This window comes from Helicoverpa zea, chromosome 23 (genome assembly GCF_022581195.2).
Source record: "Helicoverpa zea isolate HzStark_Cry1AcR chromosome 23, ilHelZeax1.1, whole genome shotgun sequence".
Taxonomy (NCBI): Eukaryota; Metazoa; Arthropoda; class Insecta; order Lepidoptera; family Noctuidae; genus Helicoverpa; species Helicoverpa zea.
In genome coordinates this window covers 3,975,000-4,001,971 of record NC_061474.1, presented here as the reverse complement: position 1 = coordinate 4,001,971, position 26,972 = coordinate 3,975,000, and the positions used below count along the sequence as shown (strand labels likewise).

At 36.7% G+C, this 26,972-nt stretch overlaps 1 protein-coding gene across 11 annotated transcripts; it reads left to right on the top strand.

The window, feature by feature from the left end:
* Positions 1 to 26,912, top strand: LOC124641784 (protein polybromo-1). 11 transcript variants are annotated; one of them, XM_047179999.1, is made up of 33 exons: positions 4 to 359; positions 628 to 777; positions 1,101 to 1,272; positions 2,294 to 2,424; positions 2,724 to 2,978; positions 3,537 to 3,704; positions 3,999 to 4,101; positions 4,309 to 4,525; positions 6,580 to 6,695; positions 7,159 to 7,403; positions 7,942 to 8,224; positions 8,772 to 9,036; positions 11,830 to 11,928; positions 12,518 to 12,679; positions 13,718 to 13,924; positions 14,421 to 14,600; positions 14,993 to 15,141; positions 15,778 to 15,896; positions 16,241 to 16,354; positions 16,883 to 17,049; positions 17,466 to 17,532; positions 18,048 to 18,171; positions 18,576 to 18,709; positions 19,402 to 19,524; positions 19,934 to 20,057; positions 20,534 to 20,719; positions 22,887 to 23,026; positions 23,774 to 23,876; positions 24,465 to 24,506; positions 24,896 to 25,079; positions 25,363 to 25,439; positions 25,630 to 25,801; positions 26,214 to 26,912. In XM_047179999.1, the coding sequence occupies exons 1-33, from the start codon at positions 231 to 233 to the stop codon at positions 26,506 to 26,508; spliced, it is 5,202 nt and encodes a 1,733-aa protein (XP_047035955.1). In that variant the 5' UTR covers positions 4 to 230; the 3' UTR covers positions 26,509 to 26,912. The 11 variants fall into 11 exon arrangements, 10 of the variants coding, with proteins under 10 accessions (XP_047035959.1, XP_047035960.1, XP_047035955.1 ...); XM_047180000.1 differs by having other exon boundaries at positions 4,297 to 4,525; positions 18,066 to 18,171; XM_047179995.1 differs by having other exon boundaries at positions 4,297 to 4,525.
* Positions 26,913 to 26,972: the final 60 nt, after the last annotated feature.

Below are 26,972 nucleotides of genomic sequence, written 5' to 3'. Positions count from 1 at the left end.
TCTGTGGACTGGTTCAGAATTCATCGTCGCGCTTGCTTGCTTGGGGGCTTCATTTTGTGAATCAATCAATCAAAATACAGCAAATTATTTGTTTTAATCGTCTCTGTTCATAGTTTTCTGTATTGTAAAGAATATATGGCCACTAAATCGGTTTGACCAGAATGTAATAGCTACATGTTACACATTAAAATCGAAACAGCAAGGTTCGCATAGCGAGCCATTCATCAAAAATGAGTAAAAGACGCCGTGCTTCGTCCGGGGCTTCGCGTGGTGCCGATTTGGATGATAGTGACGATGGCATCGAGTTGAGCAACCCTGGGCCTCCTCCATCTACACGGAAAAGGAAGAAGTTGGACCCTGTAAGTAGTATTTTAGTAATGTCTTACTGCAACTACACCACCGGTTCATTGGCCGTGTTTTGAACAAGATCTATGTCTTTATTTAAGAATATTACATTAACTGCAAGCTATGTACTATGCTGTTGTTACTAAAATTTTAAGTGTTAAACATGTAGCTGTGAACTCCTTCAATTCATTTTAATTAGTTCATGGTAGATGCATTTTGATTAAACTTAAATATTTCTCCATTGGTTAGTGTAATTAAAAATATGTATATTTACCGTGTCAGGGTGAGATCTGCCAGCAGCTGTATGACACAATCAGGTCATACAAGAAGGAGGATGGCACATTGCTGTGTGACTCCTTCATCAGGGCTCCGAAGAGACGCCAGGAGCCACAGTACTATGAAGTTGTTTCACAACCCATTGATTTGTTGAGAGTAAGTAATGTTTACTGAAAAGTCTTATTTTAGAAAGTCCTCTTAATTGTTTTCCACTTTGTTATGTTTTAAGAAGTATCTGTTGTGTTTTAAGATGTATTTCTATTCTCACTTTAGGAAGTAAATTATCTTGAATGTAAATTATAATTCATTTATTTAACAGTTTACTTAATATAGCTGTCATCAGCTTTTGGTGGTGGCAGGCTCAGTAAACGTGTAATATTTAAAACATGTAACAACTCTTTATTTCTGCTAATTTAGATTATGCATCGAAATTGTAAACTTACAAAACTCAAAATCAGCACTGTCATATTTATTTTTAGGTGCAACAAAAGTTAAAAACTGATACATACGAGGACATTGAAGAGTTATCAGCAGATATAGAGCTGCTGGTGAATAATGCTAAGGCGTTCTACAAGTCGGATACCGTGGAATACCGGGATGCTATTGACTTGTGGAAACTCTACTTGCAGACTAAACAGGCGCTTGAAAATGGTGAGAAAACTTTTGAATTATTTTGAAATCCTAGAATCAAAAACAAAAACCATTTATAAAATCATAAAGTAGGCTGAAAAGCAGCAATTTTCCAAAAATCTAAATTACCTGAGACAGTCCCCAAATTGCCCACCCTTCACTACCTGCTATGTATTATTGCTGGGAAGAAGTGACACAACAAATTCCATAGCAAAATGGAATGGTTAATATAGCAAAACTCTACTAATATTATAAATGCAAGAGCAACTCTCTGTCTGTCTGGCTGGCTGTCTGTCTGTCTGTCTGTCTGTCTGTCTGGCTGTCTGTCTGTCTGTTATGCCTTCATGTCTAAACTACTGAACTGATTTTAATAAATTTTGGTACAGAGATAGAGTTGACCTTGAGAAAGAACATAGGATAATTTTTATCCCAGATTTTTGCAGAGTTCTCTTGGAAACGTGATATAACCGAACTCTACGCGGGCGAAGCCGCGGGCGGAAGCTAGTTATCCAATAAGCTTCTTACTAGGCCCTCTCACCTTTATAAGAAGCATGCAACTTTTCTGTTTTTTTTTTTTTATTTTTCATCCTGCTGTAACTGAAAGCTCATCTCTTCTCGTCCTCCTAAACGTCCTTGATAGATAACCACATAATGCTTTTTAAAATTTTTACGTTCTAATATGGAATAACAAATTACATAAGTCTTGCTTGGTGGCCTAGTAGGTAAAGAACCAACCTCTCGAGTATGTGGGTGTGGGTTTGATTCCAGGTTGGGCAAGTACCAAAGCAACTTTTCTAAGTTTGTATGTACTCTCTAAATATATCTTGGCAATGGCTGATAAAAAGGTGAAGGAAAACATCTTGAGGAAACCTGGACTGTAGTCTGAAATCATAAATCCGCATTGAGCGAGCGTGGTGATTAACGCTCAATCCTTCTCCGTGTGAGAGGAGGCCTGTGCCCAGCAGTGGGATGATAAAAGGCTGTAACAGTAACAAATTACATTATTTTACTCAGAAATAAATTATATGTACACTTTTCTTAGGTGAAGATATCAAGATGCCGAAACTGTCTCGCAATGGCTCATCGAGTAGACGTTCTGATGTTGCAGAGGACTTGTCAGAAACATCTACTAATAACGAAGAGGATAATGTTTTTGAAGAATTGTTCAATGCTGTAAGTTTATTTTATTTAACAAAAATTAGTATTAAAATGGCCTTTACTTGCCCAACAGAGGGACAGTTCAGAATATGGTTACCCCCTTTTTTGTTATAGATAGTAATCCAATTTTCTTTGATCTAGTTTAGTAGTTTCAGTTTGATAGATTGTCACAAAGTTGTCAGTAAATTAATATCCGTCTTCCAGTATTTTTGGGATTACACTGTTATATATACCTTCCTCAAGTTACAATCAATGTCTATATTACACCCTTTAAAAAAGTTTGTTTAACTACAAAACATCCTTTTATTCCACAGGTAATGACAGCCAACACTGATGGCCGACCTCTTTTCCCGGCCTTCCAATTCTTACCATCCAAGCGCCGTTACCCAGAGTACTATAATGTTATAGACTCTCCCATAGACTTGAAGACCATAGCCCAGAAGATACAGGGTGGGGAGTACACCAATGTTTCGGAATTGGAACGGGATCTTTTGTTAATGGTTCGGAACGCCTGCCATTTTAATGAGCCAGGCAGCCAGATTTATAAGGATGCTAAGGCCTTGAAGAAGGTTGGTGTAATTTAATTTTAAGTATTTAGATTATATTTAAAGTTAAAAGATCAAGATATAATAATTTAGTTAACAGTTAATGCTTCGCAAAGAAAAATTTGTTTCAAGCAGTATACCTATAATTTCCCTCATTTAATCACTCTTTTAAATCTTGTATGGCTGCTGCAAAGAATGTTAGCAGATGTTTGACACATTTGTTTAAAAGAAATCCAATTTTTGTTTCAAAATAAACATGTGTAAGTCATCCATTTAACATTTTTGAAGTACCTAATACCATAAGTTTGAATTTCTTTTTGATTGCCTCATTACTATCACAATCTTTTCTGTCGATTCGCTCTTGGCAAAGCGGCCGTAGTCATGTTGAGGCGTCCACATTAGAGGCGGACAAAGCTCTTCTCTCTCAATATTTGATTCCTTATTCCAAAGCAAAGTGCAAATCATTTTAACCTCTTGTAACACAACCACAATTGAACACACTTACATCTACTTACCATCATCGCTTGAAACCTCCTCACCTCTTGGCGTAGACGACCATTGATGTCTCAGTTTATACTGCAGGTCATACAAATGCGCAAACAAGAGATCGACCAACACGGCCGAAGTGGACCGGCGAAGACTTCTGAACGTATCCGAAGTAAGCGGACGTCGAGGGTTGGACCTGTGCCCAATAGTAAGGCTTTGGCTATCATGGAACCACCGGGGTCGGATACTGAGCCGGATGTGAAGGTAATTATAATTTTATTCTGAAAGAGATTACACGGCATATTGTATGAGAGAATGTTCTATACTATTCTGAGAAAAGCCCTTAGTTTAAAATTACATATTGTACAAGTCTTATTATTCCTCTTACTAACTCTATCATCCTCCGAGCTTACTAACTCTAGTGGTTCGAATATTTAGAATTCTTTCAAAGTGATTTTTTTCACTTTTTGCCCTGTTAAATTGTAATGTTGTTTCATACTTTTTTCTCTCTTTTTATATGAGAATGTCCATGCAAAAAATTTTGTTTTATTTCTATAGCATTCTGAAGACAGCGGTGATAGTGACGAAGAGAAGAATGAAAACGAGGATTCACCACAATGGAAACTTCTAGAAACCATCAAGAATCATTTAGGACCAAATGGTAATAAATTGCTCTAGTGGACTACCTTAGAGCCTGTTTCACAATGTCTGAGTGTGCCTACTCGAGATATTATGAATTTTAAAATGGAATGATTTTAAATTTTCTAAATTCAAAATGGGACTTTACTTGGAGGTGGTGAAACAGGCAGTTAGTAAAACAACCATTCTTAGATAAAAAATTGCGCTTCATTTATAGGTCCTATGTCAGAACCTTTTTGGAAGCTGCCTTCTCGCCGGGCTTATCCTGATTACTACAAGGAGATCAAAAACCCAGTGTCTTTGAACCAGATTAAAAATAAAATAAGAAGGGGCAGCTATGGTACATTGTCAGAAGTAGCGGGAGACATGAACATTATGTTCGAAAACGCTAAACAATACAATGTACCATCTTCTAGATTGTACAAGGATGCTGTGAAATTACAGAGGTAGGTCTCTTATATTAAATTAAAAAAAAAAAAAAAAAAACTTATTTTTTTAGAGATTTTATTGATGATTTACAATAGTACATAAAAGATAATGTAACATAATACAATATCAAAACTGTTGTATTCTTGACTTTCTTTTGCTCAGTGTATTGAAGTGTTAGCACACCTCTCTGGTCACTTGTGGTGTAGTGACACAACATTAACAAAACTGTTGTATTCTTGACTTTCTTTTGCTCACTGTATTGAAGTGTTAGCACACCTCTCTGGTCACTTGTGGTGTAGTGACGCAACATTATCAAAACTGTTGTATTCTTGACTTTCTTTTGCTCACTGTATTGAAGTGTTAGCACACCTCTCTGGTCACTTGTGGTGTAGTGACGCAACATTATCAAAACTGTTGTATTCTTGACTTTCTTTTGCTCACTGTATTGAAGTGTTAGCACACCTCTCTGGTCACTTGTGGTGTAGTGACACAACATTAACAAAACTGTTGTATTCTTGACTTTCTTTTGCTCACTGTATTGAAGTGTTAGCACACCTCTCTGGTCACTTGTGGTGTAGTGACGCAACATTATCAAAACTGTTGTATTCTTGACTTTCTTTTGCTCACTGTATTGAAGTGTTAGCACACCTCTCTGGTCACTTGTGGTGTAGTGACACAACATTAACAAAACTGTTGTATTCTTGACTTTCTTTTGCTCACTGTATGGAAGTGTTAGCACACCTCTCTGGTCACTTGTGGTGTAGTGACACAACATTAACAAAACTGTTGTATTCTTGACTTTCTTTTGCTCACTGTATGGAAGTGTTAGCACACCTCTCTGGTCACTTGTGGTGTAGTGACACAACATTAACAAAACTGTTGTATTCTTGTCTTTCTTTTGCTCACTGTATGGAAGTGTTAGCACACCTCTCTGGTCACTTGTGGTGTAGTGACACAACATTAACAAAACTGTTGTATTCTTGACTTTCTTTTGCTCACTGTATGGAAGTGTTAGCACACCTCTCTGGTCACTTGTGGTGTAGTGACACAACATTAACAAAACTGTTGTATTCTTGACTTTCTTTTGCTCACTGTATGGAAGTGTTAGCACACCTCTCTGGTCACTTGTGGTGTAGTGACACAACATTAACAAAACTGTTGTATTCTTGTCTTTCTTTTGCTCACTGTATGGAAGTGATAGCACACCTCTCTGGTCACTTTTGGTGTAGTAACACAACATTATCAAAACTGTTGTATTCTTGACTTTCTTTTGCTCAATGTATTGAAGTGTAGGCACACATATTTTGTCACTTGTTGTATAGTAACAAAACATTTTTTCAAATAATATGTTGTTGTTGTATTCTGGATTTTTGTTTCCTAATCGTGAATACATCTGACTTCTGTGCTGGTTATAAGCACTTTCATCACTTGTAAAGTAGCACATTATTTAAAACATGCAACAAATTGAAAACGCGTGTTTGACTTCTCAATCACAAATGCAGAATAATTTCAAAATTCAGATGTCGCCCCTATTTATACTGTGGACAGAGTAGGGAGTCTTTTGTTTTTCCTTCCTATCATTTCTGGGAATCAATACCAGTCAGTACCAGGTAGTATTTTAAAACAATAGAAAGGATTAAGCTTATCAGTTAGGCGGTTCTTCGTATTTATGTTTATTAGCAAGGAATGTGCTAATACCAGGTAGCGCTAATTAGCTAACAATAGAATAAGGTTTTGTTTGAATATATTGCTAATCCCTTGCTTGCGGATTATTACTATTAAAAGTAGTAAGCTTTGCAAGTTTCTGGAATGTTCTGTTTTCTTCGAATAATTCATATTTTGTTTCTAAGTAGGTACAGAAAGTCCGAATAATATTAATTTGATGGCAGAACGTATTTGGTAGAATATTATTATTCACGTTTTGGGGTGTGATAAAATAGGTACTGTTTGTACTATATACTATTTTTCCCGAATGCCAAGCAGAGTTATGTTCAGATGAATAATCTTCATCTAAGTTACGTAGGTTTTTTTTTTGTTTCTTTGTCTACCCACAATTTATTTATTTTCATAGAATAATGCAACAGCGTGTCCAAGAATTACTGGACATCGTACAGAGTTCGTCGAGTGATGATGAGAGTCTCTCCTCCGTGAAGAACCAAGCTCAAGTGCAGACAGCCAGGCCGAGGGGTAAGTTTACAGCATTTAAATATAACTGGTATAACTTTTTTAGTACATTTGTCCCGAATAATAATGATAAAGAAACGAAATAGGTTATTGGTGTGCTGAATTAATGCGCTTTTTTTATTCATACAAGAACTTTTTTTAAGTTCTTTGAGCATTTTTTCGTACAGATGTTTCCGAGAAGCTCTGTTTGCTTGAAGCTGGCCTCAACTGTCTTAACAATAAATAACAAAACGCTATTGCATATGCGTGATATGATTAACTTGAGAAGTACGAAATTATTTTGCGCGGACTGTATTTCTTATGTATTCACATAGGTAATGTCATTCTAAGAATCAGTGCGTGGTATTTTATATCTTCACCATTCTTAACAGGCATTTTGTATAATACTTGCTGTTGGTAAACCCTTTAATTAATAAATAAATAAATACTTGAAACAAAAATTTTATGATAACATTAAATTCCACAGGTCGGCCCCGTCTAAACCCCCCTGTATCTACGACTCCAACCCCATCGAGCACCCCCATAAAATCCAACTTACCTCTGAAGAAGAAGCTGCACTACATATCTAAACAACTGGTGGAGTTCACCTGTTCTGACGGCAGACAGCCCATGTTGCTGTTCATGGAGAAACCCAGCAAGAAACTCTACCCGGAGTACTATAATGTGATCGATAAGCCTATCGATATGATCACTATTGAGGCTAATATTAAGGTAATTGTGTTTTTATTATTTTGGGAAAATGTCGATAGAAATATGGATGTCTGTATATTTGTTGCTCTTTTACACGAAAAAAGTTGGTAGCTAGGACATTAGAATAAAATATATTTCGTTTTACCTGCGTACGGGAAGCTATGCCTCCAGAGAGCGGGTGAAATCTCTGACGAAAACAAGTATGTTACTAAAAAGCTTGACGTTATGAAAGTGGCCAATGTTGGGTATGTTCCTGATATTCGAAAACAACTCGCTTTTTTATGAGTACCATAAATATCTGACTAAATAAGCCGTATCATTGTTTTAATTCGCAGAACAATGGCGGTATTACTTAGTAAATTCTGTGTTTTGAAGAATTTGGTAAAATTCTCGGTATAGGGAAATACTGAGAATTAACAAAAGAGTTCTGGTTTTTACTGCAGTTATTATATTGTAGAACAAAAGACTAAATAAGATCGGGTCTTCAACTAACCTAGCAGACTACTTAGCCACTAATACACATTTTCAGCAATATAAAAAAGTTTTGGTTTTCTTCCAGAATGATCGCTACAACTCCATAGACGAGATGGTATCAGACTTCCGTCTAATGTTCTCAAACTGCCGCCAATTCAACGAAGAAGGTTCGATGATCTACGAAGACGCCAACCTTCTTGAACGCGTCATGAACGAGAAACTCAAGGAGGTTAATAACAGTAGCAGTTTTGAGAGGAAGACTCCTTTGAAGACGTTCAAAGCGGCCCCTAAGGCGAGGCAGTTGTCGCCTTTTGAACAGAAACTGAGGACTTTGTATGATGCGATTAGAGATTATAGGGATCCTAAAGGTTAGTTTTAAAATTAAATATTTTTGGAACATTTTCAGTCGCGTTGACATCCTAACTAATACAATATATGTGAAAGTAACTCTGTCTTTCTGTCTGTCTGTCTTTTCTTCACGCCTAAACTACTGAACCGATTTGTGTGTTTGGTACAGACTTAGTTTTAACTTGAGAAATGACATAGGATAGTTTTTATTACAAAAAAATATAATTTATTCCGGACATATATTGGTCAAACCAAAAATCTGCCAGAAGTCACTATTCCACGCAAACGAAGTCGCGGGCAAAAGCTACTACACAAATAAATAATTCTACTAACACAACTCTGATGGTAATTTACATTAGATTTTGTTTGAATAAATCAATATATATTTCAAATTCACTTTGAAGAACCGTTTGTTTTAAGAAAAGTAAATTTTCTGCAAAAAGTTTCCAAAGATGTATTAACAATATTTAGTTCTCATAAAGTCATCATCCTTTATTCTATTAATATAAGTCTAGCAAATTAATCTCCACTCCTCAGTATTCTCATACTCAAATATTTCTCCCACAGCCAACCGCCAACTAGCCCTAATCTTCATGAAGCTACCCAGCAAAACCGAATACCCAGACTACTACGAACTTATCAAAAACCCTATAGACATGGAGAAAATCGCCCATAAACTTAAGAACAATGTGTATAGCTCGGTCAATGAACTCGCTTCGGACTTTATACTGATGTTCGATAATGCCTGCAAGTATAATGAACCGGATTCGCAGATATATAAAGATGCGTTGATTCTACATAGAGTCTGTTTACAGACTAAGCAGATGCTGAGGTGAGTTTTAGTAGTATGACCTTACCTTTGCCCTAAATAATCATTTCTGAATGGTCATTTGATGCCCGATAGATTGGTTTCGAGTTTTGTGAAGTCAATAGCAGCCAACTTCGGACAAGCAAAGTAAAGGAATCGACTAGCGAACTTCAGAAATGCATAGTGGAATTTACTTTAAACTTATTTTTTACACATTTATGTCCTTTACAATATTTTTAGTCAATGATAAAAAAAAATGCAAAAATGAGGCATAACGATGAGGTTTTCTTTGGTAGTTTATAAAAGACATTTTTTATTAATAAAATACATATTATATATCAACATGACTAGGTTGATGGATCTAACTACAAAGAACTTATCTATCAATCTTTTTTCCCTTATTGTTATTCTTCGAAACCTATATTATTGTACTGCTTATTGGTTTGTATATAATGTATTTCCACGCACCTATCGGGATGAGCAGAGCTTCAGGCCGTGTCAACGTCAGGTGCGTGTTTTGATTCGGAACAGCAGCATGATGTAAAAACTTAGGAGTCGCGTGAATAAAAAAAATATATGTACATTACACGTACGATTAATCATATTTTTAGAGGCCTAATTGTATAGTAATTTATTTGCGACTCCATTGTTGTTCATGCGCGTCAAAATTTTGTGCCTGCCCTGAATGGATTGTTTTTTTTTTTTTTAATCAAAATAGAGCGGTTGTAGATGAAGATTTCGTTCTTTTTGTGCGTTGAACGCACTTAAGGACGCTTGCTCGGTTTCTCGCAAATATCAATGTTTTTAGGTACCATTTTGACACATAAGCAGTTACAATTTTCACAATATTATGGTATTAAATGAAAGGTAATTTATTCATCTCCACGTTAAATGCATTATAATTACACAGTCCCATACTTTTTTTTTACACAATTTCGTTTTCACCGCCGGAAGAATCATAAAAAAGTACAAAAAAAGGGGTCTGAATAAGTACGTGTAACCCTAATGTGGAGTTTATTTATAACTTCCAATAATAAAACAATCACAGCTAATGTATTTTTCTACACGTTCAGCTATTTTTTTTTTGACATACATAAACCACTTTATAATTTACAATAAATTATAAAATCACTCTCAAATTTCTTCATACATTTTTTCGCTATGCGCACGTCTCGGACCGTCATTCCGCGCTCAGACGCGCTCATGGACGCATGGGTGTATCGCTTTGTCGGAAAAAATAAATACGTAAAATCTAAAATAAAGAGTGTAACGATTTGTGTACTGGGACTGAAATACGTTGATACTTTTTCGGATCAAAACAAAAGTAAGTACGGCCATCATGTTGTATCATGGCCGTACTTACGTACGTACTTATTTTTAGAATTGTATAGATAATAGATACCTATTAAAATGACAGTAATATTTTTTTTAATTCCAAATGGCGGGCACATTTTTTTTAATAATTTGATATTATGAGTAATCAATTAAAAGATTTTTGGGGGTTGTGATTTTGAAAATGTGTATTTATTTCATGATGGCGAACTTTTGTTTATGAAATAGTAAATTTTTTTACAGATGCCACGGCCAAAAAAATTTGGATATAGACCAAAAAAAATGTTGGAGTTTACCCAACTACAGTAAAACCAAAGAAGAGTTATGATTTTGACAGGCTTTGTATGTATGTATGTGTGTATGTTCATAATTTATGTTATATAAATTAATGTTTTTAAAATCATAATGATGGAAACACGACAAATGAGACACGACAACCGTTTTTAATAGTCTGCATCAGGACCGCCGTCACAAATCACCGATCCTCTCGAAATACATATAGAGAGTTGCTACCTAATTGCTACCAGCTACCATTAGTTGCTACCAATTGCTACCCTCGTGGTTTTGAAGATATTCAGCATCCTACGGTGACAGCCATTCTGATATTTTTTGACTTTTGAAAATGCACCTCAGAGGGTTTTATAATAAACAAAAAAAGCAAATGGTATTACCAAATTCAGGGCCAGTTACGAGTAACTGGTCAAAACCAATGCGTATTTGCCGTATGGACTGGCAATGTCAAAATTAAATATGCATTTGTGGAACGAAACGACCAGTTCTGGAAGGAAAACATGGAAGGACATTTAGTTAAATTCTACAACACCTGTTTACTTCCAGAACTGGTTGACCCACGATACACTAGCCTTAGGGACCATAGTTTACATTCAAGAAAAATATTGACTGTTAAAAATAATTCTTAAAAATATGTTAATTTTGTCATTTTGTTTTTATATTTTTTTGGTTGTTTACTGTTTTTATTTTTTACATTTTAATTTCTCGCAACGGTTTTTATTTTCATCCAAAATACTTATGTATAGAGGGGTTACTTAGTGCTGAATCCCCCAGTACTCATATAATCCGATGACAAACACATCACACAAAATTTAAATATCATATCAATAAGCGTGAAACCCTTTACAAACACTAAGTTACAACTAGTTACAGTCGAAAAAAAATAATATAATATAAAAAATCTTGCAAGTATCAAATTTCGTTGAGTGATGTACAAAATCTGGCCAACAATGGCTTCTATGTGTGTGTGAGCGCAATGTCGTTGTGTTGCCGCTAGTTTACCTAAAATTGAGCGAGTGAGAAATGTAAAAGCGTCCTTAAGTAGTGTTCTAGCTTGGCAAACTAGCATGAAGTTTATTATTTGCTGAAATCCACAATAAGTTTGATCATTTTTAAGTAAACGTATCTTGGTTGATCCATGCAATGATAAATGTAAATATCTTATTATTACATATGTATTATATTTTTCTACAGGGAGGATGATGATGCAGTGCCCGATGTACCTGCGGCTGTTCAGGAACTGCTCCTCAATCTCTTCACCAGCGTCTACAACCATCAGGATGAAGAGGGCAGGTGAGACGACTTATTCTTAATATCTTTACTTGTTCTTCCAAAGAACTAGAACTTTTTTTTAACGACGTCAAAAATCATCAAATGACCCCTCCCGCTGTGGGTTAGCAGCGGTGAGGGAGTATCAGACTCTTACTGACTAAAAACCGTCGTGTTCCGTCATAGGCCTTTTATGTACCAGGGCCGCGGTATCTACCTACCTAGAACTTACTTGAATAGCTATATTCTATCTATTTAATTTTTCTGACTAAAATTGGAATTCAACTTTTTATGTATTTGAGTTTATCTTAATTAATTTTCCATGTTAAAATACAGTTAAACTGATACAAGTTTAACTGTATTTTAACATGGAATTATTTGGCTAGAGCTTCGCCCAGACCAGGCGCACCGTACTTCAATTTAAGAGCGAAGCAAGGCAAAAACTTTGACGAGCCCTTTTTTGTACTGTAGAATTTAAACAATAGCCCATGTGTACGCTCATCTGACTGCGCTTACATTGAATACATAGTCTGTACCCACCCTTACGTAAAAAAAGAAAATGCTAACCTATCTTTCAGCATCATATTATCTAACAAACACATAAAACTTCTAGATGCTACTCAGACAGCATGGCAGAGTTACCGGAGCACGACGAGGCGGCCAATGGAGAGAAAGTGCGAGCCATCTCACTGGACTTGGTCAAGCGACGCCTGGATAAGGGCTTGTATAAACGCCTCGATCACTTCCAGCAGGATATGTTCGCTGTTTTTGAAAGGTATTGGCTTTTTTTGGTTGTTATTATAATACTTAATACCTTGTTAGGAGGACTGTTGTGGGTCAATAGGTTTATAATATTGAGACTACATAGTTAATCTTTAAATACCTAATTAATAATAATGCACTAATGCACTTTTTGACAATATGAATTTGACCCTTGTGCTAATCTTTTATTATATCGAGTGTGTCGTTCATAATCACATTAAATGAAATGCGTTAATATACTGGTTAATATATGTCGATTTACAAAAGAAAAATACGTAAAAATAAAAAAATGCATTTTTCAAACAAAGTAAATAGAATAAAAATGTGCGAAAATTAGAACACCATATAGAAGTCAGTCATTACAAACAGCTGATGGAAACATTCGATACTCCTAACTTTATCTCTGCTTTACACATGATGTTGTAAATTCAAACGACCTCTGTGGCGCAAAGGTCACCAAGCCGGGCTGCCGAATCTGAGGTCCCGGGTTCGATTCCCGGTTCGATCGACATTTGTGTGATGAGCATGCTTGTTGGTCGTGGTCTGGGTGTTACAATATGTATTTATAAATATGTATATATGTAGCTATATATAGTTTATCAGTTGTGTTAGCACCCATAACACAAGTTAATTAATAACTTACCATGGGGCTAACCAACCGTGTGTGAAAAGGTGTCCCGACATTATTATTTAATTATGAAAACGAAAAATGAGTCCTGTGGCTAAACCACTGAATGGATTATGTTATTTTTTTTACAATTCGCTATAGAATATCATGAAGTACATGTGATAGAATTTAATGTGATTATGTACGACACACCCGATATTCTATAGAAAATATACATGAAATTGGGAAGCTGTGTTCAGAATTTCACATTATTAATCAATGTATTTTGTATAATTTTCTTAAGAGTCATTAAATCGATTTCGTTGTTCTTTAGTTAGTGACATACAAGCGGTTAAAATTGTAATTTTGTTGTGTGTAAACAAATTCATATATTTGTCTTGAATTCATTTGAATGCGATTTAAAATGACCATCATTCTTTTCAGAGCCCGTCGCCTCTCCCGTACCGACAGTCAGATCTTCGAAGACTCCGTAGAGCTCCAGTCCTACTACATCGACCAAAGAGACCAGCTCTGCCGCGGCACCCTGCAGTCTCCCGCGCTGAACTTCACGAGAGACACCATGGCCACCAGTGTGGAACTGGTCAAGCAGTGCAAGCTGCTGCAGGAGAACGAGGAAGAGGATGAGACCAGGTTTGTGACATTAGTAATAGCTTCCAGGCTAGATAGAGGCTACGGCAGTTGTTCTCATATAAGGAGATCAGCCAGATAAGAGATATTATGGTGCAGACAAATGCACTCACTATTCCTTCACTCTCATGGCCCGATGGGACGGCAATCCGACACCAATGAAGAGAGATGACTAGCAAGACCGATATTTTCTTGCTCTCCGATGCACAGGTGTATTGATCACCACCTTCCCTGCTTTTTTTAAGTTTTTTACTCATATAGCTGTTTCGGCCCGACAGTCGCAGTGGTGTAAGAATGTTTCCACATTACATGAATATATATCAAATCCCATTCACCCTAAGTTACAATCGTTTCGTGATACATATTTAGTCCTGTTTTCAATGCGCTAAAGTTGACTAATAAATACGTTTTTAACCGACTTACCAAAAAGCTTAAAAGCTTCTCAATTCAATTACCTATGTATATTTTATTAAATTAAATATTCAACACTTATCCTCAGATCCAGCACAGACGACTCGCTCCCATCGGGCGGGGCTCCACTACAGACGGCGTACAACAAAGGCGACTTTGTGTACGTGCAGCCCGACAAGGGACATAAGGAACCGCATATAGTACAAGTCGAGAGGGTCTGGACCAATAATGAGGGAGTTCCCTGCATGTATTGCACGGCTTATTATAGGTGAGTGAAGATTTGTTTTTTGTTTTTGTATATAATTAATCTGTTGTGTGCCTAGCTTTTGCCTAACGATCTTGAGATCAGCTTCGAGTTTAGCCAGATACAACTGTTTACGCTAGTGTTTTTAATGGAGTGATTGCCTACCTGATTTCCTCAATCTTGTGTTGATGTGATAAGACAGCTTTTGGAAATTATTGTCTATACACTTACTGATGACTGACGAAACACGCGGGAAAAAAGCGCCCAAAAATCCTTGCTGTTTTCACTTACTACGAGTTTCTGATTTTTCTTTAAATTCTCAAAAGTGCTCATTTTTTTATAAGACATCGATAGCTAAAATACTACCTATCACCAGTTTAGTTCCATAAAAACTCAAACACATTTTCTTCCCCCAGGCCACAAGAAACCTACCACGTCCGTACCCGCAAGTTCCTACAACAAGAGGTGTTCAAGACCGAGTCCCGTCGCGTCGTACCACTCGACCAAGTTGTCGGACATTGCTACGTTATGAACGTTAAGGAGTACTTCAAGTTTAGACCAGAAGGTGAGGAAGAAAATATATTTATTGATACAATATAAGATAAATGCAAAAAGGGGTAATGAGAAAGTATGGCTAGAGTTGTATGTTTTGATGTTTCAAAAGTATTGAATGCTATTTTTATTGTTGCTACTCTTTGTTTTTCCGTGAATAGGAATAGTATATATATGTATATATAGGAATATTGAGGAAGTCAGACAGGGCAGTCGCTCCTTGTAAAGCACTAGTACTCAGCTACATCCGGTTAGACTGGAAGCTGACCCCAACATAGTTTGGGAAGAAGGCTCGGAGGATGAGGATGTATGTATAGGAATAGTAGGTATCCATTAATGTAAATCCCCCTGCTGCATGGTTGTACTTAAGTGAAATAGGGTTGACATACTTAATATTTACACGCATATACTTATAGTTTTTGTAACTAGCTGTTACCCGCATTACCATCCTAGTCTTCAGGGAATCATTTTCCAGACTTGAATAAACAGTAGCCTATGTAGTTTCTCAGACTCTAGACTAGACTATCTGTATACCTACCAAACTCATTAAACAGACAAATTTACTTTTACATTTGTAACATTAGTGAGGATTCAGTTAAGTTACTTTAGTCTTAAATAAAAGTGTCAACATATCCATTTAATTGTCCAGGTTTCGCCGACAAAGATGTGTATGTATGCGAAAGCCGCTACAACACTAAAATGCGCTGGTTCAAGAAGATCAAGGTGTGGGACGGCGTGGAGAAGGAAGCCACTCTTATACCTAGAGAGGTAAATATATTTTATACAAAATCAATCAACATTTATATCTGACCCTTAGGAAATAATTAGAGTATTCAAAAATAACTTTCAGAGAAGTTTCACCCGCATCCTGTGAGAACTACTTCGTGCAACCATATCAAAAGTAATCTATGGCCTATCACATACGATAAATGGGCCACCTAACACTGAAAAAATAAATCGAATCGATCCAGCAGTTTCTATGTTAGCATAGATGAATGGCGTTTGTATAGCGATCTTAGTGGTTCCACATTATCCGGATGCGACCTAACCACAAATGAAAATGTACACAATTATTTTGGTGCAAATATTTTTTATCCTTATTTATTTTCTAGGTACCATTGGAGCCTAACAGAACAGTGTCGGTATTCCGTGAACGCGTTGAAAAGCATAAGGACGAGTTAGCTGAACTCGAAGTGTTGGAAAATGTACACGAGAAGGAAAGACCGGTAAGAACCCGTCAAATAACTTTGTTTTTCTGAAGTTAGCTTTGAATAAGTTTTGACTATGATCTCGAAGTCGAACGATTAGTAGCTGACTTCAGATAAGCAAAGCTATTCAATGAGCATTTTTTTTATAATAATTAAAACTTATTTTAGTTTTGTAATGTTTAGTAATAAAATTAATTCGTCCATTTTCTTTTGGTCACTTTCTTATCCGGATCGGTCCAGAATTCTAGTGTAAGTATTAATGTAGTGTACGGAAATAACTCCATCCTTACTGTAGACAATTTTAAGTTATGCCGATCGCCGCTTTTGTCGGAAATGTTAAATCTCTGAGCATATAAAATCTTTGCTTTTTTGTGGAGGTTACAAATATATTGCAAAAGGAGAACAGCGAAGTACTTCTCGCATCCTGATAAAAATTGCTTTCATTTTATTATGAGCCATAAGCCATATTAGTCGTAGCACAACAGTGTTAACACAATGTAAAATAACTCTCTATTTATTTTATATCTTTATTTTCCCTATCCACAGGACGTGGTGATGTACAATCCCCTGGGCACAGACGACGAGAACACGTACTACGAACAATACAACACAGTCTGCTCAGGCGTCATAAAGACTGGCGACTACGTGTACGTGGTGACCGACGGCGGGAAGCAGATGATCGCTCAAGTCGACACCATCTGGGAGACTGGCGAGTCAGTACTCTACAAAATAATCATAATAAAATATATAAAATAACTGTTCCCGCGGTTTCATCCGCGTCCCGGGGAAATTTCTTCCCTATTATCTGTACTAATAATAAAAAAGGGCATTTATTGGCTTCTTTGTTTGACTGCGAAACTACAGAGCCGATATGAAAAATCCTGTCACTGTTGGGAAGTGACTATGCTCAGGTGACACAGACTATATTTTATCCGGGTATGGGAAGAAGTTCCCCGCAGATGAGAAAACAAATAAAAATAATCAAACAATTGCAACCATAGAATTGCAAAGAGTCGACTCTTCTCCATTACCACATGCAGTCAAAAGTTGAAGTTACTTTTGTAAAACAGCCTATTCTACTCCAGTTAAAAACTGACGTTACTTACTAAATAACATTTTTTTGATTCAGCAACAAATGCTACTTCCGCGGTCCGTTCCTGATCTTCCCGTCGGAGGTGGCGAACATAATAAACAAGGTTAGATTCAACTAATGTGTGCACTCACGCGGCCGGCGCTAAAGTAGCGAAGCGTAGCGAATAGCTTTTGTCACTGTAGCCCAAGTTCATATATGTATGTATAGCAAAAACTTCAGTTTTTTTTTAATATAAAATAACAATTGTTTGAGAAAAACGTACATTTCTATTGTCGGTGACAAAAAAAAAAACTATAAAGTTATCTGAAAATCAGAACTTTTTGAAGGTATATTGCTATACTTTGCTATACTGCCCATGTATGAGTTTGCTGGGAAAAAGAAATCGTGGAACAAAGTCCCCAGCCATAGTCTAACAAACAAGCGATCCATGTATCGATATTTTACATGTAAAATATGAGTACTCAGCTGCATCTAATTAGACTGGAAGCCGACCCCAACATATGTAGTTGAGAAAAGGCTAGCCAGATGATAGAAGCTCTCCGCTCTGCTTCGCCAAATATGCGCCGGCCTATAAACTACATTAACCTTAATTACTAAATAATTCATCATTAACTGAAGAGTATGTTTGACTTCCAGCCCTTCTACAAGCAAGAGGTGCTTCTAACGACGATGCACGATACCAGTCCGTTGGTCGGCATTGTCGGCAAATGTGCAGTCTTGGATTATGATGATTATCTTAAGTGTGAGTATTATTTTTGCTATATTATAGTAGTTTCTGTCAGTTATAGACGTGTCCCGAGGGAACTTAATTCCCGTATATGGATAAAAATATGGCCTATAATTTCTTCCCTGATAAGGTAACAAATATACACTTTTATAATATTTGTAGAATGGTTTATAAATTTTCCGTATGTCCTCCTTCGTTGGTCAATCGATTTCTCCTTATAAAGCAGTTCATTCATGTATCAATGTTATTTAGTTTTTCTGGAATCCGCGTATCGAGCAGAGATGATTTTAAAAATTTGATATAGCCCCTCTCTTTTTGGCTTTGCAGTTGTTGGATAAATGGATTTCAACAATAAGACTAATATAGGATAAAGGTATTTTCAATATTTTTCTACAACCTTTTTTCTATTTCTTCCACAGGTCGTCCGACAGAAATAGCAGAGAACGACATTTACGTGTGTGAGTCGGTTTACGACGAATCTAACCGCGTCGCTCGGAAACTGAAAGCGGGACTGCGCAAGTTCGAGCATACCAAGGATGTTACTATTGACGAGGTATGAACCAATTTGACTCTCATTTGTTTGTGTATAATCCAAGACTATCATATTGTACTCATTTTGCTCAAACTGAAAAACAGGTTTGCATAAACCTACATCAGGCAGGTCGCAACATACTCGTATGATTTGAATTCCTAGTATAAACATCTTGTACCTGTAATTTATTGAAATTAGTCATACATGTATTAATTACAAGCTGTAATTAAACCTTTATATAATATGCTATGTACTAACTTCCTGTGTTATCTATTAAAAAATTCTATAAAAAGTTTTCCGATAATAATATTTATTTATTTTATTGCAAGTTGTGTATACAGTGGTGTTATTTTCAGCGTTTTGACAGCACTTTTTCGAGCCCTCCAAGAAGTTTGGCTAGAGAACTATAGCAATGTATTAAATAGTGATTACAAATTTTTCCTATCGTGATTGACTTAATTTCAGCATCCTAAACGCTTGTCACCAGATTGATCGAATAAAGTTGATTTTTTTTTTGAGGAGTTCCTTTGTGTACCTCTTAGCAGTTGATACTCATTGTTATAATTCTTTATTGCACACTTCATGTACGAAACACTCACAAGAATACAGAAAGTTTATGTCCAACGGCAAGTTTAACCCAGAATTACACTGTAGTGTCAGCCTCGTGATTATATTATCAGAAAAATAACGAAACATATACATTTACTTTCCAGATCTACTTCTTCCCGAAGCCTCTGGGTCCCCCAGCACTGGCGACGGCTCAGGAAGTGCAGTCCACGTCCAGCGCCTTCACGCAGAAGCAGTTCAACCCTCACAGCAACTCCATGGACTCCATGGTATGTTACATTGTAGTTTTAGCAACATTTTGAGATTTAAGGGACTCCTATTTCTAGATGGTCTACAAAAGAAAAACCTTACAACCTAACCTGAGACCGTGCCCCAACGGCTGTTCCCAATTTCGTTTTTTTTTTTGTAGAAATTTGTCATTACTTGTATGGAGTTAATATCGAAATTCTATCTCTAGTAAGGAAAATAACATGAAGGATTGGGAATGGCGGTGCCAACTGACCTTCAATGCACATTTACAAAAAAAAAATCCTGATTAGTTCTGTAATTTTTGCCATTTTATATGATATAGGTAAGTAATAAGTAGCCTTCTGCAAAAATGTTTATTTTTTATGTATTCTTTGCACATCCTTTTCTAAGCGCTGACCAATGCTAATATTTCGAATTTTATATTTACAGGACAGCAAGCCCCAGTTCACGAACCTGATAAACACCACTATAGGCAGTCAGGACGTCGAGATGATACTAGAAAATTCTCTCGACGACTCGTCGCTCGCATCACCTGCAACACCGCTCTCTATAGGTACATATGTCATCATCATTTGCCTAGCTTTTTCGCAACTATGTTGAGGTCGGTTTCCAGTCTAATTGGATGCAGCTGTATCCCAGAGTTTTACATTGAGCGACTGCTTATCTGACCTTTCCAACAAAGTTACCTGGAAATCCCGATGCCCCTTGGTAAGACTGGATGTCAGACTTTCTGGTTTCTGACTGCTGTTGTCTTCCGAAGCATGAAGGAACTCCATTCGGGCCTCCATGAACTTTTGACAACTTGTTGTACATACAAATGACAAACTTAAACATTTTTTTTTTATATTTCATAAAAGCTCTTTTATTACGTAAAAATCAACCGGCAAGAAACTCCTAAGATACTGTTTTCAAAAAAGCTAGTGTTTACAATAGTTTTCTTTCAATACAAAACAGATTTACAATCTAAGTGAAGCTAATGTGATGCCAATATCACCCCATTATACTAAAACCATCCATTCTAACCTCTAGGAGGCAACAGCAATCCCTACAACCCGACAATGACGGCCACCCCCACACAAGAGCGAACAAGCGCCACCCCCGCCAGCAGCAAGAAGAAGAAGGACGCCAACAAACAGAAGATTGTCACCGGCTACATTCTATACTCCAGTGAGGTTAGAAGAGCTATCGTGGCGAACAACCCCGAGTCTTCTTTCGGTAAGTGTTTGTCTTGTGTGCCTTTTATAACGTGTGGTTTTGTACGATGTATTTTAAGGGTGTCTGAAGTTGGTCTAAGAGCTGCAAAGAATGAGCAAATTACTGTATTTTAACAAAAATATATAGGTAACATTAATGTCATTTTGAAAAATTTGAAGAAATAGAAAATAGCTACAACCATTTGTATGTAATGACCAACTATCAGGCATGTGTCGGGGTTGTATATTAACCAGTAATAATCAGTAAGCTAAGCTAGAAAGTTTCCTTCCAAACATTACAACATTATGCACTCAATGAGACAAATTTAAGTTTGTTAACTAAACTTAACATATTCAATTCAATCATTATACCTACTAATTACATAATTTGTATTTGATAACTGTCATCCTTCAAGCACTATAATTTAAAATCGATTTTAAATAGGCATCTTTTATCTTTTCTATCGCATAAAACATTTCAAATATTGACTTACACTATTTTCCTAATCATTGTCTGTAACGAGCTTTATAACATTCTTATTTCAAAGATCCTAACGCCACCTATATGTAAATCTAGCTAGCAAGGATAAAGCTATGAAATCGGGTAGGTATTGATTCCTCTACTCAAATAGATCGCTTTATCAATATCATGGAGAACAAAATGACTAGCGGAGATGTCATAACGTAAAATCTACTAAGAAAGTAGCGTCCAAAATGCGAGTGTTCGGGGGACGAGGAACGTTACTAACTCTGCCCTTAGGGCTATTACGCACTGTCGACTAGTCGGCGGCGACTCAGTCCCTCGGCGACCGAAACATAGGCAATAACCGGCGACCAAGTGCGTAACACCCTATTTAAACTAATGAAAGTCACAGTCGCTAGCGACTCGGTCACCAGCGACTAGTCGACAGTGCGTACAGGCCCTAAGACGCCTTCTTTAAAACCAGCTCATTTCTTTTAAAACCATTCACTAATGAATCAAGATCAATCTTTGACAGACTCGTCTTGATTTGACAAGGAAGTTAGTTCTAGTAACTGATCACGCCTACCGTACGTTACTTGACCTACAAGAAGACGCGTGACCTACGTGCCTTATGACATCTCTGCTCTTCTATCCTTCTTCCGTGATCAATATGCACGCAAAGCTTAGTTGTCTGTATGTCTATTACATAAGCTGTTATGGTTGTGTATGAAGAAAATAATTATTTATTAGAAAATAAAATACCGACATATAAAGGTTATTAGTCTAGGTATATTTGGCTGAATGATAAATAAATACATAGTTAAAGATTTTAGTTATTTAGTGCATGCATGCTATGCATGTGAAAATCTAGCAGAAATATAAATTGGTAATACTACGGCCAATCCAATTTGGTAAAAGTAAATAGTTGATCTGTAGGTATCTTTGGCTTCAAGTAAAAAATTGCTGGTAACCATAATTATATCAAGTCCGACTGCACGGCTGATTACTAAACCCAGTTGACTGTCAATTAAAAAAAAATGAATATTTTAAATAATAATATTTCAATGAATTACAAAAGCGCGCCTTAATATGTTACTGGCATTATCGATTAACTGTTAATATGCCATAAAGCGATGGTAGAATGGATTCATCTATTGTTTCTACCACATTGATGACATCGACCAATCTACTCTACCATCAATTCATAGCAATGACTGTTGATCAATTGGTCTGGTAACACTCCAACGGCCGTTCCCAATGTTCTACCTTTGTGTTGATTTGCTTATTAGAGATATAATTATGACATTGGCCCCATACAAGTAATGTCAAATTCCTATCTCTAATAAGAAAGACAACCGATAGATAGAATATTGGGAAGAGCCGATAATCGGCCGCTAGTAGACTCAGGCCCAAGTTCACCAACAACATTACCTCAGTTTTCTTAAACCAATTGTTTACTATGAAACATCACTAGGAATTAATTCACGTTCAATTTTCAAAGTAAACAGTTGCGAACTTGGGCCTAGCGCGTTAGTCTATCAAGAATATTCTAGATTGCGAAACAAAACGAGAGTCTCGAATATTCTAGAACCTGAAAACAAAACACAACCATAACCAGCAAGCTAGCAAAGCCCTACAATGGAATTGTTTGTTGTCACGCTGTCACGGAGCAGACGGCTCGCGCAAGTTGCCACGCGGTAACACGAAGGTACGTATGTCTGTGTAGGCGAGATATCGCGCATCGTCGGCAACGAGTGGCGATCGCTGCCCGCCTCCACTAAGCAGAGCTGGGAGGAACGAGCTGCCAGGTGCAATGAGGAGACGGCTGCTAAACTCGCTGAGGAGATGCGGGAGTTGGCGCAACATGTTAGTTCTTAGATTTTTGGTGTTAAGTTCGTGGGAGGTCAGGTAACCATACATATGGCGAGTTTCATTGGTTACCGATAAAGTGTCCGTTGGATCTGATAGTTAATGCTGTAAAGGCTGCTTATAATGTATGCCAGATATTGCTATTTATAAAAACAAAAGGTGTAGTTTATTTGTCAGACAAGTTCTTGATAGGTTATAAGTGACTATCAGTAACCGGTGAAACTGGCCAAGTCTTATTATTAATCACGGATTAAAAGTGCAATAAGGAATAAAAAGAAATAACCATATATTTACAGAGATTTGATTGGACATGGACGATTTTACTCCATGATTATTGATAAGAAGGTAGTCTAGTCTAGTATCTTAGTGGCATACTAAACGCCAAGAACATTTTGAACACTTTTCGAAGGAAATATCTTAGTGATATTCAATTATATGCAGGGGAATGTTGAAGACCATAATTCTGATAATGCTCCAAAAAATAATTAAAAAAAATGGCTTCTAAAATACTTTTTTTTTTTTTCAAAATTTTTAGTACCCAAACACAAATAGTGGGTTAGGTTAGGTTAGGTTCCTATTAGCTTCACTAAATAAATCATAAAAAAAATTACGAGATACCTCAGATTTGAGCTACATTTTATCACACACATTTGCATGAAACCGATCACTGAAAATTGATATCATTTCTACCATCCCATGCCATGGAACCACTAGCACATTTTGATACAAGGAATATTTTCACAGACGCCGATGGAGAACACGTACGAATGTGCGTGGGATACCTGCGACTACCAGTTCGAAGACCTGGCGGATTGTATGGAGCACTGCATTGGTGATGGCGGCAACAGTAAGTGTCTTAGCTATGTAATAGTTTGCTGGTCGAATGTTCTAGTTGATTTGTGTCTGTCTGTGATCTTGATGGGAAATATGGGTTTGAGTAGAACAACCGTTCTAGAAAGGGATTTGAACCTCATTGGTAAAAAACGGTTTTTCAGAAGTTGGACAGATGATAAGGTTTTCAACTCCTATCCTTTTACATGATATACCTAGAGACGCTAGTATTTTTTATTGAATTTGAATTTCCCGGATTTAATTCAGAAGATATCTGGGAAGATAGATATATATTTACTTACAACAAAAATATATACGGAGTTATTTACTTACAAGTTAAAACAATATATAATATGCATTATAAAGGGGTATTTACACTAAAACTAATCAGAGTGTCAAAAAATATTTTATCTTAGTTGTTTTGCTGTTTGTATATAACCTTTCATAAACTAACCTTCATTCTCATTTTTGTTAGGCACAAATATACTAAAAATAACTGATAGTTAATTTACAGACACACCACAATCTTGCTAAATTGCTAGTACTAACATAAATTAATTAATGTTCATTCCTAACCATTTTGTAATGTTTTTAACGCTGCTAGTGATCGGTACATATATCGAGACCAAGAAACCCAAGCTAGAACGTAAGTAACGTAGATTTTAACAGTTTTGTATGGAAAGGTGACTTAATAAAAACAATAGGTAATATTCTTGTGAAAAGGTATTTTATTTCTCAATTTTCCGTTCATAGAGTCCAAAAAAATCTCATCTTTTCATGCAAAAAGAAAATTAACATGAACTCATTTTACTGGATCCTTAAAATACTAGCTTTAAAAAAAGTAGACTATCAAAAGATACAAAGTAATGCTAGATTTACCTGTTGCATCAAGATTCAACCTGAATCTTTCCCCAGAATTCAAGAATCAATTTAATAACTCAGCATGCCAAGCTATTTTCTACTAATTTATAATTTCCCATAACTCCCATACAAACAAATCTAACGTTCCATTTCACTCTACATGCGCGTCGGCAGCGGGTCACGTTCAACAGCACTACCGGGGCACTCTCAACGAGTATCCCTGCGTGTGGAGGAACTGCGCGAGAGTGCGGAAAGGACAGGCTCCCTTCCCTAACCTGCCGCGGTTGTTGAGACATGTCAGGGATCTGCATGTCAATAAGGGCAATGGGAGGCTTATGGCTGTTCATGAGAGGTCTAGGTAAGGTCTTAAAATTCTTATGATTTGCATGTTCAAAGTAGGTGTTCTTTTTATTTAGTTTAAGAAAGGGAGGCTCTTTTCCGAAGCCCTTGTTAGGTACCCATAAAGATTGGCCTTATGCATTGGGCAGATGTATCTTTATACAGATTTACTTACCTAAAAACTCTGACATCAGGTAATTTTTTGTGCTTAGCTACTCCAAATTGTACTGCTAGAAAAAGGTCTCCCCTATTTTTCTATACGTCACTATGTCTCACCAATTCCAATGTGTCTATTTTCGCAGGAACTTCGTACCATCAACAAAGAAGCCGGCCAAACCGTTGACTACTAACGTACGCAGTGGAGTTATGTCGCCAGGAGGTATGTATTTTTAGTTACTTTGCATACACACGTTTTAAAATGGAAAAAAACAATTTATTATATCCGTACACCTTTAAAAAAAAAATCGGCCCGATTATCTGTCCTAAAAAAGTCGGACGTGGTTGGGAAACCCTATATTAATGCCAGTTATACGAGTCAGTTTTCTAATTATTCATTCCCTTTCCCGCAGCGTCCCTCTCCGGCATGTCCCCCCTGGCCCGCAACACGCCGTCCCCGGGCGCAGGCGAGGCGTCGCTGTCGGCCGCGCCGCCCGCGCTGAGCTCGCGGCCGCCGCTCGACCCGCTGTTCGTGGCAGCACCGCCACGGGCACAGAGGCTGACGCACTCCGAGGCTTACATCAGGTACATATTTATTTACATAAATACATGGTGTCACAACAGAAATTGACAAAATTGTTGTAAATTTTCCATAGGACCTGTAAAAATTTGACCCACATTCTGATGTCAACAAGTTGGTTCCATTTGATCTACCTAATTTTGAAAAGACAATGTATTTTACATCGCCCTGACACGCTGTTCCCAAACTACTATTTAATAAAGACAAGACAATGACTTCACATTAATAAAGGGTTGTGTGTGACCGTCAATGTCATAGTTACCTATTCTTATCCATGTTCATAAATTGTCACCACTTTTGAAAGTAGTAAGTAGTGTTTAGCTTGTCCTATATATTTTATTTTGTGTGTGTCCCCTTCTGGCCCCTTAATCTAAATTCAAATTCTGTGTCATCTAACATCATATTTTCCATCCACAGATACATCGAGGGTCTCCACTCTGAACAGAAATACATAACTCCTTGGGAGAAATCCTTAACTCCCATGCCAATCAACCCAGACCCAGCTCAATTCAACATGCACAAAGTGCCAGCACATTGGATGACTGAAGAAGCCATCAACGGCTATCTGGCCCAAGACAAGAGCCTTTCAGAAACTGACATACAGAAAATGGACCAGAATTCCAAAATTCTTAAAGGACTATGCTCTTTAAGAGATTTCATGATGAAAGATGCCCTGTATCTTTCTAAGGTGGTGTATGGGCATAATGTTTGAATGATGAAATAAGAATAATTGAGCATTGAATACCATAATCCAATTATTGATGTGGAAATGAAATTATGTACTAATAATCATGACTAAGTACTGACAGTAAAATATTCAGATCGTAAAGCTAAAAAGTAGATCCATGTTGTTTAAAAATAATTTTTGCAATAGCTATAGCATCTTATCGTAGTATTATCAACAAGAATTAAATGTATAAATATTTCAACAAAGCTTAAATCACGTATCATGAAGTTTTCTATCGAATATTGATTAGCCTTAAGTGACAATGTTTTTTTTAATGATTTTTATTTCTTAGAGCTTCTATTAGAGAATTTATTGTGTAAATCAAACGTGGTACATTCTAGAGGATAAGAGATCTGTGACCCGTTTTATAATAAAAATATAAAAAAATATGGCTGTTTTTTAGTTTCACTCCATTAATGCTGCATTGCACCGAGTTACGGACGTTAATA

Coding starts and splice junctions, on each gene's coding strand:
- LOC124641784 (XM_047179994.1), top strand. CDS start 231: ATGAGTAAAAGACGCCGTGCTTCGTCCGGGGCTTCGCGTGGTGCCGAT. Junction 2,979..3,524: donor ATGCTAAGGCCTTGAAGAAG/GTTGGTGTAATT, acceptor TTGATGTCTCAG/TTTATACTGCAGGTCATACA. Junction 11,929..12,517: donor CATCAGGATGAAGAGGGCAG/GTGAGACGACTT, acceptor TAAAACTTCTAG/ATGCTACTCAGACAGCATGG.